Source organism: Alligator sinensis, unplaced genomic scaffold (genome assembly GCF_000455745.1).
Source record: "Alligator sinensis unplaced genomic scaffold, ASM45574v1 scaffold1308_1, whole genome shotgun sequence".
Lineage (NCBI taxonomy): Eukaryota > Metazoa > Chordata > Crocodylia > Alligatoridae > Alligator > Alligator sinensis.
Window position 1 is genome coordinate 1292780 of NW_005842416.1, and position 15311 is coordinate 1308090.

The following is a 15311-nucleotide window of genomic DNA, read 5'->3' on the forward strand; positions in this document are numbered from 1 at the left end:
ATTGCGCCCCCCCCCCCCCCCAACACATCCCCCAGCCGCTGATTGGCTGAGGGCCCTGGCGGCCCTTCTGGTTGCTGCTTGCTCGTGATGGATGGGAGGTGAAAATTGCAGTTTTAAAAATGCCAGTTTTTGCCTCCTGCCACTTGTTGCTGACCAGACAGGAGGCAAAAACAGCAGCATATTTAAAACCGTGGTTTTCATCTCCTGGCATCAGGAGTGAGTGGCGAGTGGTGGGACTGATGAGGCTTCTCCGCCAATCAGTGGCAGAGGGATGTGTGGGGGTTACTCCAGGATTAAAGAAGCCACCATGCCACAAGCTGGGCCCACAGTTTAAATTAGGCCCTAGTAATCTCACCCATATATATTCAAGCTCCTAACAACAGCTATGTTGGCTTAAGTTCCATAGTACATTTAGACCATACCAAGAATACTTAAAACATGAGCATTTACTTATTAAAAGTTGTTAATTTGTGCTAAGTGGCCTGTCAGCAATTCAAAATTAGACCACTTCAGGCAAGGTTTAACTCTGGGCCATGCTATTTAGCTCATGTTAGGATAACTTCAGTCTGCTCCAGGGGGATAAAATGAGCAATTTGCAGTCCTCCAGCATCCTAGGATGCATTGCTTCTACCCTTCCTGCACCCAGAGCAGGGGTAGAGCCCAGGTGTCTTGGCTCCTAGCTATGCCCCTGCTTGCCAGCCCTCTAGTGGCAAGTCAGGGCTGTGCAGGCAGGAAATGGTATTAACCCTCAACCTGTAAACGCTTACAGCATATTTTACTGCCTAAAATTTCCCAGATTAAGTATGGTCTACGTGTAACATGTAACTTCACCTAATATTATAGTTCTAGTCTATACAAAGTGCTTATGTAAGAAAAGATCTCAACTTTTAAAAGGCCCTACAGGTACAGAGTCCTATTAAACTAAGGGTGCTAAAAGTCACACAATGATAGAGTCCCTATATATTCCTTTGTATGTTCTATTATGTATGAATTAGCAAACTGTGCATCAAGAATGACGGTGAGAAGGCGGGGGGAGGGGCAAGGCCAGTGCCGCACCACCACCACCATGTGCTGCCCTTGCCACCTCCAAGGAGCTGGCCTTGCCCCCCCTCCCCACTCTGTCCCTGGCTCCATCCCCGCTGTCATTTTCCGCCCCGCTGCTCCACGTCTGGTCCTGTGCCAGCCCCCTCCTTTGTCGCCTTCATCCCTATTGCCATGGTGGTGCTCCATCCTACTGTCATTCTTGATGGGCAGTTCGCTCTGCGCGCAGCACTGGCTGGAGCCACGTCCTGCCAGGAGCCACGCCCCCCAAAGAGCGTTACAGACAGACAGGTGGACTAAGTCCTTTCTATATAGAATTGAATAAATACTGAAAAATAGGCTATGCTCAAGTTTTTAATAGAAGAGTTACTGTATATTTTTCAGTTATTTTGTGCAAATCAAAAGAGAAATTTAAAATCTGTCAATCAGCAACAGCAGTATTAATGCAACCACTACTGCTTTTTTTGTGACCCAGAATTGGCAAGTGGCTGAACTCTGGGTGCTACAAGTATAGCTCATGCATCTGAAACCTTAAATTGCCCTGTGCCTTAACTACATATCTCTTTGTGAGCCTTTAGGAGAGACAGCAGTGACCCTATTACTGAAAAGTGGAAGTAATTCTACTCACCAGATATCAGGCATGCTTCACCTTAGAGGGAGGTATATGTAACTGAAGATTGAAATAGGACAGTAGCAGAAGAGAGGGAGATTTGGGGGAATGAAGACAAAGGATGCATACAGACATTACCTTTCTACTGGTGGAATTGCAGTTCCTGGTTGTACAATTGTGCACAAAGCCCAAAAATGGCAGGTCTCTTAGAAAAATCTACCACTTCAAATCAGGTAGAAATGACCCTTGGAAGAGTTTTAACTGGGGGAATGGTTACAGATATGCTTACCCTACCAATGCACGTTTACCCTACTGATAGAAACTGTGTTCTCCAGCATTCCAATAGGCATTGTTCTGGCCCCGAGCCCAAGGGAGAGAGCTGTAACTTGGGCTGCACTCTACTGCTGCAGCTCAACCCACAGCAAATCACTTTCCTTAACAGCTTTAGGGCCAGGAAAGCTCAGCCCCTTTTCCACAGCGCTGGACCAGTGCAGTAGGGGTGTGTGAAATGGGCTGTATTTGATTCAGATTCAGATTTTGCCTGAATCAGGGACAGTGATTCAATTAGTTGATTTGGATCACTGTCCCCAATTCAATTTGGCCGAATCTGAATCTGAAGATTTGATGCTGATTCGGAGAATCAGCTATTTGGCCACAGACACAGCTTTACATGTTTTTTCTGCATACCTCGAGGTACCAGGCGCAGCTCATGAATGCTGCGATGCTGGGGTGGATGGAGCATCCCACAGGAGTGTGGGGGAGTCCCTGCGTGCTTGGCGGCAAACCCAGAAGTGGATTGGAAGTACTTCTTGTCCACTTCTGGGTCCACCGCTGAGCATGGGGGGGTGCCCCCCTAGCTTGGCGATTGGCTATGGGGGGACCCTGGGTGCCTCCCCAGACACAGGAGGCACCAGTTGCCAAGCCGTGGGGCCACGGTGTGCTCCCTGGCAGTCCCAGAAGTGGACCGGAAGTGCTTCTGGTCCACTTCCGTGTCTGCTGTCAAGTGTCCTGGGGAGCCCCCTGCGCTCCTGTGGGATGCTCTATCTGCCCCACCATCTCAGCATTCATGAGCTGCCTGGTATCTTGAGGCATGTAGAAAAAACATTTAAAGCTGTGTCTGTTTGAATCATCGAATCTTTCTGAGTTGATTCGGAGGGTTCCGATTCAATTCAGAGAGATTTACGGGTCTCCTGATTCAATTCCAATTTGGAGATTCAGCCACCGAATCAGGCTGAATCTCCGCCGAATCGAATCAGGGACCGAAGCTTTGCACAGCCCCACTGTGCAGCTGTCTGTTCTGCCACTCTGAGCAGGTGGTGGAACCTGACTAGGGCAGACCTGACCTGCCAGCACCTGATTCATCAGCATGTGACCCTGACCCTACCAGCTGGTAGCTGATGGGTCAGGTGCTGGCAGTTTGGCATGCAGGCAAGGAACCAGCCCTGCCCCCTGCCTTATTGAGGCAGCATGCAGGGAGCTAGCAGTGGTCTCAGCCCTGGTCCCAGTTTCAGCTAGGTTGGTCTCAGCCCCACCCCCAGCATCTGACCCTTACCCCCAGTACCAGACCAAGCAACATCTGACTCCAATGAGCCTCACTTAACCTGTGCTGGAACTGGGTCCATTGAGTGATGCCAAAGAGGGTAATGATCTATTACAGACTGTTTGAGGGTAAAATGACAGGTTTTAAAAGACAGCAGAAGTGCTCTGAGTCTCATGTTCCAAAGCTAGACAGCTGGAAGAGAAGGAGGGGAGGAAAGGGTGTTGTGGGCAAGAGGGCCATGGTCCCATAGGGTTTCCAGCGAGTTAATTATGACTTGTGCCATTGGCTGTTGTTGGCTGCTTGCAGCAACATAGGTGCTCTCTGGCTGGGTAACATCAGCAGTACAGGCTGTCTGTGGACCACCCACTCAGCCCCTGTCACATTTGTCCTGGGCTCCCCTGGTAGGTTTTTCCTACTAGAAGAACAAAATGGCAGGATTCTAGCTGATCTTTTGAATGCTTGTATGCACCTAAACATAGAGGTGTGCTACCTCCTTTACCTTCCCTTTTGGTGGAAAAAACCAAGCCATTTTTAGCTGGAATTACTTTAAGTTTTTGGTTACACTAAGGGTGAAGTTACACAGTACACTTAGACCATACTAAAATTGGGGAATGTTATGTGGTGTTCAAGATGTATGTTGAGCGAAGTCGCATGTTAAGGGTTAATACTATTTCTTGCCTGCACAGCTCTCACTTGCCACTAGAGGGCTGGCAAACAGAGCCCTGTCTAGGGGCCAGGACATCTGGGCTCTATCCTATCTCCCATTCTGGGACCAAGTTGCCAGGCTGTAGCCCATTGAAAGCATGGCACCATGAGGAAGCATGCTTCTTCACTCCCTATGGCTTCATGCTCCCACCAGGCTAAACCCCATGGTCTCTGTGCTAGTAGCATGGTCCTCTTCCCCACCCCAATCCCAGGATGGTAATGGGGGATGCAGAAGGAAGCCATAGCCCCCATGAAGATACCTGGCTAGGGGGAGAGCCAGTGGCCCTTGTAAGAAATAGGGCAGGCTGCATGAAAAAAATTCAATTAACCTTGAATACATGGAGTTTTAGGTAGTAGAACTTTACTGTAGCTTTTGCCTGACTCCATATGAAAGGCAGTCTTCTCTGGGGATGGCTGGGGGGAGTGGGGAGGGGCCTGGGATTGGGTTGGGTGGCTACGATTAGGTCATTTGCGTTCATGTAGCATAGCCCTGTCCCCCTATTCCCCACCCAAGGATGGGAATGTGGGAAGCCACAGCCCCCATGCTTCCATGCCCCTCTGCCTTCCAGCTCCATGCTCTCACTACTGCAACTCTCTTACTGGCACTGGCAGAGCCCTACCTTCTCCTCAGCCATACCAACCCTTGGATGGGAGGATGGAAAGTTCATCCACAGAGCTGGAGTAGTGGGGGCTGGGATGCTGGACGACTGCAAAATGTGTGTTTTATCTCTGTGGAGCAGACTGAAGTTACCCTAACATGAGCTAGGTAGCATGGCCCAGAGTTAACTCTCACCTGAAGTGGCATAACTTTGAGATGCTCAAAGGCCACTTAGCACAAATTAATGAGCTTTAATTGCAGACACTCATGTTTTAAGTGCCCTTGGTATGGTCTAAATATAATGTATAACTTCACTGTTAATGAGTCAGAAGGCTGAAGAAATCTACCTCACCTTGAACAATAGGGATATATTCAAACCAGTTGTATTGTCTTTCAACTATTGGGACCTTCTTTGACTGCTACAAGCAGGGTGCCTATGGGGTGAAATAACCCCTATTTTATTTATAACCCAATTAAAAATATTTTCCTGCCTAAAATCCATGGTTATTTTTAAATTCATAGGACATAACATCCAGAAACTATGAATAAAACCACATCTATATGTCAGGTGCTTTCAGAGTGAGTGAGTTTTGCTTCATGTTGACTATGGTAACAACAGACTCCTTTGACATCCACTCATTTTGTCTTTGCAGTTTTAAACAACACTCAAGACCATAAGCCTGTGTGTTTGGAACTCTTTCCTTTTTTGTCTCCTCCTATTCAGCTCTCTCTATGGGTCTGATCTTGCATTAGATGATCTTGCACCATACACAAATTAAATTAGTTTTCACCAGTAATCCCAATCTATTATGAAAGTATAGACAATTGAGTTAAGTTGGTCCCAATATTTGATTTCCTTTTAGAATATTCTATTAATCCTTGTATTTAGTTTGTGTTTTCATATTATTTGAATTATTATGGATCATTGTACTCCACCTTAGGATGCATAGTAGACTGGAAGCTGAATCATATTTAATAGGCACTGTCTCATGCTAGGATTTGTATGGAGATACACTTGTCAAAGGAAAGGCAGAATTACTACTGTAGTAGTAGGCAGTGGAAACATTCTTGTGTATCCAAACAGGTCTGGTAGCTGTCTTGGGTGACTGCATAGCCCTTTGAAGTGTCCTGCATTCAGGGAATATTAAAAGCCAATCTTTTTCTGGGAGCGGGCATGAGAGCTGTTAGTATTCCAGCTACTGAGCAGAGGTAGTTGGGAAATGATTCTTCCCTCTTGCTGCTGTTTTTATTTCATGAAAGAAGGAATATTTGTTGCCCAGTACTTTGAGGTGTTCTCCCCTTTTTATTTCTTGTTGAAGTAAGTGGGAGCTTAAAGTTCTTTACTATCATAAATAGTGGTATTTAGATCATCATAAATGAGGGAAGTAATTCTTCTTGTGCCTTTTACCTGCTTATATTTCTTCAAGGAACAGGGCAAGATGTGGTCCATTGTTGTTATTATTATTATATTTAACGTATCACATAATATATTATCACATAATAATGATAATCATATGAAATGTTATCCCATTTATTTTATGCTACAGAGCTATTTTTTTAACTCAACAAATTTAAAGTACTGCTATTTTTCAGCATCATTTAGGACATATATAGTATATCCTTTATAAAAAGACTTGAAGAGTTTTGAAATTAAAAAAAGAAAATAAAGCAGAATCATGGCAATATTACCATTTTCAGTTGAAGTTGCCATTGAGAGACCACTAGCTAAAGCAGTCCTAATGATTAGATTATTTCTGAGAAGCAAAGGATGTTCAGTGGATAAGCATGGATCTAAAAGTCAGAGGATCTGGCTTATGTTCCCATGATCTGCCATTGACGTAATATGGCATGTCAGGAGCCATTTTGTCACAATTCCTTTGTGACAAAATGCTTCTTAACTTCCTTGGGATGCAACTGAAAGCAAGGAATTATTTTTAAAAAAACCCAAAGTTTACAGTAACCTGTACTTAAATTATGCAGGTGGATGCTTTGTGCCAGATAGTGTATAATTCATTCACATTTGGTTGCCTTGTCCTGCTTCTCTGCAACCCCACTGGGATATTGTACATTGCTGGTGCTGCAGAGATTCTCCCCAGTTATTTCTGGCCATATGGGAGACATCTTGGCAAAGGGAATACAGATAGCAAAGCCGCCCCATCTCCCCTGCAATTCCCTCTTCTGAAGCCAAACCCATAGAGAGGTGCTCAAATGAGGAGTGGGGTGATAGTGGGTGCCCCAGTGTGCTGATGCTAGTGGGTGTTTGGTGCACAAAAAAGCTGACAGGGCAGAGAGAAGGGACATAGAATTGAAACAGTGGGTAGCAGGGATGAAAGGTAGGATGTAGCATAGGGATGGAGTGGGGAGAGCAAGACTGAAGGTTGAGACACAAAAGTGTGTGAGGCCTGAAATGAAGGAAAAGAAATTAGGAGAATATGAACAGCTGGTAGGCTGCAGGACCAGAGTGGGAGAGATGACTCCCAGGCTTCCTAAGGGAACCTAGTTCTCTGTGCATTTGTGTGGAGGGACTGGCTCTCCACATATTTTTTCCTGGAGATTCCTTATAGAAATACTTCCGTCTTGCTGCTGCTGTTTTTATTTCATGGAAGAAGGAATATTTATTACTCAGTACTGTTCTCCCCTTTCATTTTTTTTAAAGGAAATAGGAGCTGAAAATGATTTGTCACCTGAAAGTGGTGTTCAGCCCATCATAAATTGAGGTTCTAACTGTAATTGAACTTAGTGACAATAATACCTTGAATCACATCTCACAATTTACCTTTCAAATCAGTTGATTCCCAACTCAGAAAGAAGTTTTGATAATGAACCACCAAAACAATAAACTGCAAAACTCTTTGGATTTGAGCCTTCAATGGTCTCTGTGTGTGGAGACCCCAGTGTCTGTGCAGAGCCCAGGTCCTAAACATGCTATGTTATCTAAAGTAGAGGGATGGAACAAGGCCAACAAATACAGCAAATGTCCCATAAGGCTCCCACGTTCTTTTCATAGTTAGATACCCCTTGTAAACAGAAAGATAAGACATGAAAGCTAAATTATTTTCCTTATTATCCTCATGCTTAAATGATATGTTACATGCAAAAAAATTCTAGTTTTTCTCCTCAGTGATTTAAATTTATTATTATTTCACCTACAATAAACACAAGACCTGTTTCTTTATAAAGATAATGCGAAAATTATACTAAATCATTGCAAAGAATGTCAACTTTCTAACAGTAGTAGTTGGTATTTTTCCCCCAGATGTGCATGTTTCATTTTGACGTTCAGTTCTTTCTTTGCTTGCTTGCCTTGTTTATTCCCTGAAATTTATGAAATTTAAAATAAATAAAAAATTAGCAGCTGCTCTGCATAGTAAGATAGTAGGAGGACCTTCAGCTCTAATTGTCCTTAATCTTTGTAAAATACATTTGTGTACATTAAAAAAAATGTTTTCTGAATTTTCTATGTTTAATGTGTACTGCGGTTAAACTACTTGTTTTTTCCCTGCCTGCTCTTTCAAGATGCCAATTAGGAATAATGGGAAGCAAGGGGTAGGCTAAGCATTGCAGTGCATTGTTGTTTCCATCTGTCTGTGATTATTCCAGCCAACAGTTTAAAACACTTTTATGCCCCATCATGCTCCCATTGAAGTTAATTGGGGACTTTGCCATTAGGTTTGATGGGAGTAGGATTGGGCTCTGCACTGTCGTTGTTGTGTTCATTGCGTTTTTTCTTGTCTGTGAAACTGCCACCCACCCATGCATGTGTTTGCCAGGTTTATTTATTTGTGCTCTTTTTACCAATGGGCTTGTTCTTCTGATGTTTCAGGCTAAGTATTATAAGTGGAGGGGGGGAAAAGGGGATTGTTGGGTTAACTGTCAGCTGAAAATGTTTTTCTCATTGTCACTGTGTAAGACCAATTATTTCCTTCAATTCTTAGAATCGAACAAGATTTCTAAATACGTTGTCACGTGGCTGAATTTTATGGACTAGGTTATAATATATATTTTTAAATATTTACTTGTATGACAATATTTAGCAACTTACAATGAAATCAGAATTATTTTTTTAATTGCTACCATCTTCTATGAAAATTATAATGTGGGGGAAGTTGTTTCTTTTCTCTCACGATACAGTTTTGGAAGTATAGGTCTCAGATGAAATTTTAAGAATAATACAAAGAGATTTTCATTTTCCGTTATTGAGTCATTTTGAAAAATATTGACAACTGACAGAAATACCCATAATCCTATTTTCATGCAAACCTGACTTTGGTCCTGAAGATATAGGGCCACCAAACTATCTTACTTGTTGTTGTTTCTTAAAATTAACTCTGAAGGCTCATGAAGCTGAAGAAGAAGCCCGTATGAACCCGGAATTTGCAGACCGAATGAAACAGCTTGACAAAGAGGCATCATACTACCGAGAAGAATGTGGCAAAGCTCAGGCCGAGGTTGACAGACTGCTAGAAATCCTCAAGGAAGTGGAGAATGAGAAGAACGACAAAGATAAGAAAATTGCAGAGCTAGAAAGGTAATTTTTATCTTATTTCTGCTGATTTGGATTTTCAATTATATAGGCTATATCATGGATTTATTGTATATGGAATAATGTTAAATAACATAAGTAAAGCATCAACCAAATAGAGGATTTTTGATGTCAAATCAAATTGCTTTGCAAGTTAGAAGTGTATTTAAGAAATGTGGCACTGTTGAATTTTAAATAGATTTGGGATCTCAACGTGTTGTCTAGAAAAGCTGTTGTACTACATGGCACAGAGAATACACTGCTTACATAACACCCACAATACCTTCATGAGGCATTGCATTAAGGGAGATAAATTTTTGTTGTTGTTTTTACTGCTACTTTACTAGTAGTAGCCAAAGCCAAAATAAAAACCAATCCAGACATTTGTCCTTTTATGAAAAACCATTCCTACTTCTGAGGAGTTAATTAACTGTGGCTTTGGGTGTTTTTCAGAGGCATTGGGTGCATTCACACAAGACACTTTACTACACAGTAGACTAAAGTACTGCACAGTAAGGAATCACCATGTAATCGCGCAAAGCAGCTACTGTGTAGTTAATTTGGCTAAAGCACGATTTTCTACTATCTGTATATATAGGTAGCAAGTAGATTAACCGAGCATTAGCTATTGCTCAATAGTGCATGTGTAAATGCTGGTTGGGAGCAATTTGCTCCTGGTCAGCCTGCACAGCAGGGGGCCCGATGCTGCCTGGCAAAAACCCAATGTTGGGGAAACCTGTGCCAGCTGCAGAGGCAGATGTCTCCCTACAGTGTGAGGATCAGGACCATCCTGATCCCTATGTGGCCAAGAGAGCTGTCCCACCAGCCAGGACTGCTGCATCCCTGCCATATGGGGATCAGGTCAGGACCCAAACCCCATGTGGCCAGGAGAGGTGTCCCCACCTGGTAAGGACCCAACCCAATCCCCATGGGACAGCTTTCCTCCCCACATGGGGATTGGAAACAGCCCCATGCTGCCTGCCATCCCTGGACTGGCACAGGGGGGAACCTGGAGTTCCCCTTGGCTACTGCACTGGGGCAGAGCAGGGCAAGGGGGCAAGATCATCCCTGGTCTTAACTGCTCCCATTGAGAGCAAATTTTCTTCCAAGTGGGTACATGAGTAGACCCCTTCCCAGGCACAGTTTACTGTTCCTTATTTTAATGCACAGTAACCTTACTGCACATTAATTGCATGGGTAGATGCACCCACTGCGCACTCTTTCTTATCCTTACAAATATTGTCTGATGCTGGCTCCTTCCCTTTTCTTTTATGAGTAGGGAATTTTTGCAGCCTTTCATCAGCAGAGGTAGGGAAGTGAAGGGATCCACTTATCTCATTCCTTTTAAAATGAACAGTACCCTGAAGTTTCTTCTGAAGATTGTGCTCTAGGTTGCACTGTGAATTTCCTTATTTTCTGGCAAACCTCTTCCTTTCCCTAGACTAAGCTATCTTTATGGAAAGTAAGGATGATATCTTGTACACTCAGGTATTTCACAAACTTGCTCTCAAGAGTTTGTATAATGAAAGGAGGGTGTCAAGGTACCAAAAGTGAGATCTAACTATTGATAGATTCTGTTTGTCTAATAGCTACCATTGGACAGAGTGCAGCATCCTCCTACCAGAAAGATCTTGCCAGAAGAGATGCAGGAAATGTTAGTTATCATCAGGAGAGGGAGCCAGGATCTGCTTAGGGAGGGAAGATTGTATAGATGACTGCTGGGACATCTTCAAATCCTTTAAATATTGGACAGTCTCTCAAAGGGCATATCTGGTTGCTTACAAAGAAGGAAATATATCAACCTTTACAATTTACCTTTTGCCAAATTTTTACTTGATTTATATATTTGCAGACTCTTGACAGTAATTACTTGTGAATGCTGTAGAATTTTAATTGGTGTAGTGTTTAGAGTTTAATTGGTGATCAGCTTTTTTCTAAGCATCTCTTTCTTTTACTTTAGAACACTGAGGTCTCAGAAAAATATAAAATCAGTGTGGATTTGTGTGGGTGGGCTAAGCAGGTGTTGGAGGAACTTATGAAGGGGTAGCACTTACTCTTTGATCCATGAACCTAAGTTCTTTATGGTCTTAAAAATCTAGGACAATTGGAGGCAGAATCAGTGAATCATGGGAACTGCAGCTTGAAAGTTGTGGTGTAGTGATCTGGTAGGTGTTGGGAGGTTCCTACATAGTTGTGTTTAACCACGGTACTCACTGTGGAAGATGTGTGATACGGGTAGCAATGGTGTTGAGTTGTCTTTACTAGTAATGGTATTGAGACTTCTTACAGTAAATAATATCATTTTTTTTTTTCCCTCCAGAAAGGAGACAAAAGGTCTGAGTATCTGAGTGCTGTTTTTTTGGATCTGTGGGAAGGAATATTGTGGTAAATTAGGTAGAATAAATTGGCCCAGAAGTCAAAGATCTTAATATGACCTTGTGACTGTACTATATGAGACAATTAATAAGATTAGTGGTTTCAAGTTCAGAGATCTCAGCCTGCTTAGTCCTTTGGCAAACAGTATCATTAAAATATTTTAGCTTGTTATTACAGTTTACAAATAATAACAATAACAATAATTTGAAAGGTACGATCTGAAATAAGACTTTTATGTTAACAGCTTCCTTTATTAACTTTCACTTTGGCTACATAGATTTCTTAGTGGGAAAAAATCTGTTTGCTATTCTTTTATATGATATTCAGGATGGTAATTTTTTGCGGGGAGGGGGAAATAAAAATTGCTTTTTAAAAGATGGGATGAGACACATAACAGGGATGGGAAGAAAACAGAGAGAGAAAATTATTTTTTTGTTTCTTCTGCTGACTACTTGCAACCTTTCTGTTAGGGAGAGACAGATATAGTGCATGTTCTAATCAGCTGGTCTGAGACCATGCAACTTGTGGGACAGATAGATGCTTTAAAGTGTTCTCTTAGCTGCCTTTGTCACAGGTTCAGGGTGATATTTGAAAACATATGGTCTTAGCCAACTGAGCCAGGCCCTCAGTGAACAGAAGGCATAAGAGGGGATAGGAAAGAGAGGAAATGAGGCAGGAAAGGAAAAAGAGACACAAAGGGAAGGGTAGAAGACATAAATGCAAGTCTTGCGTTCCTGATGCAAGAGGTAGGGAAGTGGCTCTAATCAAAGTTGGTGGTAATGTCATCTGGGTCCTGACCTCTGGCTCACTATAATCATGTCACCTCTCAAGATCAGGACGACAACAATGTAACCTTCCTATGGTGGATCTTGGAGTCCCAGGAGACACTAGGGGTGGCAGCCAAGATGGAAAAGTTCCCTGCTTTCACCTGTCCTCCTGGTATCAATGTCAAAATAAAGGACCCCGTACACAGGTGATAGGACAAATAATACTTTCTTATTATTTGGTTAACTAATTAGGCCTAATGTGTGGTACACCAATTTTGGTTCATTGATTTCTGGAACTGTACTTTTCTAGTCAATCAGCAACAATCTCAGTGCACCCACCTGGTCTCATATAGGTGCTCTCCAGCGACCTTTGAGCACACACCTGGTTCTGGCCACGGGATGTGTCCCCGGGAACTGTGCGTTGGGTTGCATTCAACCCGAGGGAGGCCCTGACACTTGCCTGCAATGACTTGGTCTCCTTTTCTTCAGTGGTGGGGCTCCTCCTCACAGGTTTTCGCAGACTGGGTGTTGCCCTTTGTGGGCATTCTTGGGGATCCACCTCCCCTACACCCCAGCCATGCACCAGCCCTCGGAACTGCTGGATGATGGGTCACCAGTCTGTCTCTTTTGAAGTTCTTGTCCACTGTCTTCTCTCCTTGCCCATCCCTCGATGACCTTTCACCCCAGATGACAGCGAGGTGTGGGACTGTCCTTGTCTCTGCATCTGTTCTTCCTCTGAGGCTTCTGCTGTGCTACCTCAGTCCTCTTTTTTGACCCGGGTTCACTTGGGTGTTCCTTCCCCAGTCCTGGGCTCCATGTGCCCTCCAAAATAAAAGTAACAGAAAAAAGAAGAAAAGAATAATCGGGGTACGGGCCTCTGCCCACCCCACTCACAGGTCCGGCATCTGTGGTCCTCGAGATCTCTCAATGCCGTCCCTCCTTGGCCCAGCTGCCCTGCCGAGCTGGGTGTGTAACTCTTCTAATGGGGTTGAGACTCCTCCTGTGGGTCTCCATCCAGCCCCCTTCTGAGCTGCCAACCCTGCTGAGTTGCGTTTTGCTGACATCATCTGCCAGTGCCATTCCCAGCTGGCAACAAAAGCGGCTGATGAACCGCACCGGCGGCCCTTCTCGGTGCAGCTCTGCTTCTCCTGGGGACAGTAAGTGTGCCCACTTTTCAGGGCTTTCTATTTCTTTCTTTGGGCAGGTCAGCCCTGCCTCGGGTCCTGCTGCAGGAGGCTGCTCCGGTGCCTTCACTTGTATCTCCCTGGGACACAACCCCCACTCAAGATGCCTTGGCTCAGTCTTTGGCTCAGTTTCCTACCTTGTGTACTTTGTCCCTTCATTGCCGGGTTTGCTATGTCTGGTGGTCTGTCTTCAACCTCACACCTGGATAAAAAATCTGCCACAGTGTTACTACATCGCCCCAGAAAAAGTATATGAAATTTGAAAGGTTGCAGGGCCAGGGCCCACCTAGTTATTCAGACGTTATCAGTTTTAACCCTGCTCAACCACTGTAGGGGTGCATGATCCGTTATAAGCTTGAACTCCCTCCCCATCAGATAGTAACGGAAATGTTCTATGGATCATTGGATTGCTAAACACTCCCTCTCTATTGTGGCATACCGTATCTCCGTGGGGAGTAGTTTACAACTCACATACGCCACAGCTCTCTCAATCCCAGCATCTTCTTGGGTCAGGATGGCCCCTATAGCTGATTCTGAGGTCTCTCTCTGCAAGATAATAGGTTTTTGAAAGTCGGGTGTGCATATCAATACGTCTTCGCATAACGCCTTCTTTAGGAGCTCGAAATTATGCCTCATTTCTGCAGTCCATTTTATGTTCCCCGTCCTTTGTTTCTTTAGGGCTTCTGTGAGTGGTGCTACCAATTCTGAGAACTGGAGCATGAACTGCCAGTAATAATTGGTCAACCCCAGGAATGACTGCAGTTGTCTGTTGTTTTGGGGCATCGTAAAGTTGCAGATAGTTTCTACTTTATCCGGTAGTGGTCTGATAGTACCCCGCCCTATTAGGAAGCCCAAGTACTTAATCTGTCTCTGGGCCAGAGTGCACTTCTGTGGGTTTGCCGTCATCCCCGTCTCTCATAGTTCCATGAGAATGGCTCGTAGCGCTCTCTGATGTTGGGCCCATGTCCAGGTAAAGATGACAATATCGTCAATATAAGCCGCAGCGTAGTTGGCGTGTGGTGCCAGGATCTGATTCATTAAGCGTTGAAATGTTGCGGCCACCCCATGGAGTCTGAATGGCATCTGAATTAACTCGTATAGGCCCCACGGGGTCCCAAAAGCATTGTGATGTAGTGCGCATTCTCTATACACTCCACTAGCTTGGCTATGTGAGGCATTGGGAAGGCATCGAAGACAACCATGAAGACAGCGATGATAATCCATGCGCAAGTGGAGTGATCCACTGGGGGTTGGACTTGATGATCTATTGAGATCCCTTCCGACCCTAACATCTATGAATCCGGTTTGGGGACAGGGACCAGAGGGCTCCGCCAAGGGCTTCTTGATGGTTGTATCACCCCTTGCTCTAACATTCTCGTGATCTCCTCGTGGATCTCCCCAAGGAGGTGATGTGGCACGGGCTGCCACCTCTCTTGCACTATCATTCCTGGTGGAGTGTTTATTGTGTGGCATGCTCCCTGGGCCCAACCTGGTTCTTCACAGAAGACTTCCCTGAAGCTTCATACCATCGCCTTTATCTCGGGTTCCTGAAGGGCCAAGAGTTCTTCGCTTATCTGGACATGGTCTTCCAGACGGGCCATTGGTCACCCTCTCACTAGTGCCTGTGGTCCTACATCTTTCGCTTTGCTCTCTGTAAACATGGTCCATCCTTTGGGCTCAAGCCATTCACATAGAAGATTCATGTGGTAGATCTGTCTTTCCCACTGGTGCCCCAGGCTATGGACCTTGTAATTCACCAGACCAATCCTGCAGTCTACCTCGAAGGCCTTGCTACTGTGTCAAGAGCTTGCTTGCAGAAGTTGGCAGCAGTACTAGGACCCTCTGACTGGGCCTGAACTCCCTTTCCTTTGCGGGGGCATCGTACCTAGCCTTCTGTCACTGTTGTGCCTCCTGGAGGTTGTTCCTGGTCAAGTTCTGCATCACCAGTATGTGTTGTTGGAATTCCTG

At 44.4% G+C, this 15311-nt stretch overlaps 1 protein-coding gene across 1 annotated transcript in view; it reads left to right on the forward strand.

The window, feature by feature from the left end:
- Nucleotides 1-15311, forward strand: part of LOC102387461 (ERC protein 2) — a 500449-nt gene that overhangs the window by 467687 nt on the left and 17451 nt on the right. Inside the window, exons 11-12 of the mRNA XM_025211594.1 lie at nt 8011-8040; nt 8829-9022. Coding sequence (XP_025067379.1) covers nt 8011-8040; nt 8829-9022 — 224 coding nt within the window. The remainder of the gene's footprint in view (nt 1-8010; nt 8041-8828; nt 9023-15311) is intronic.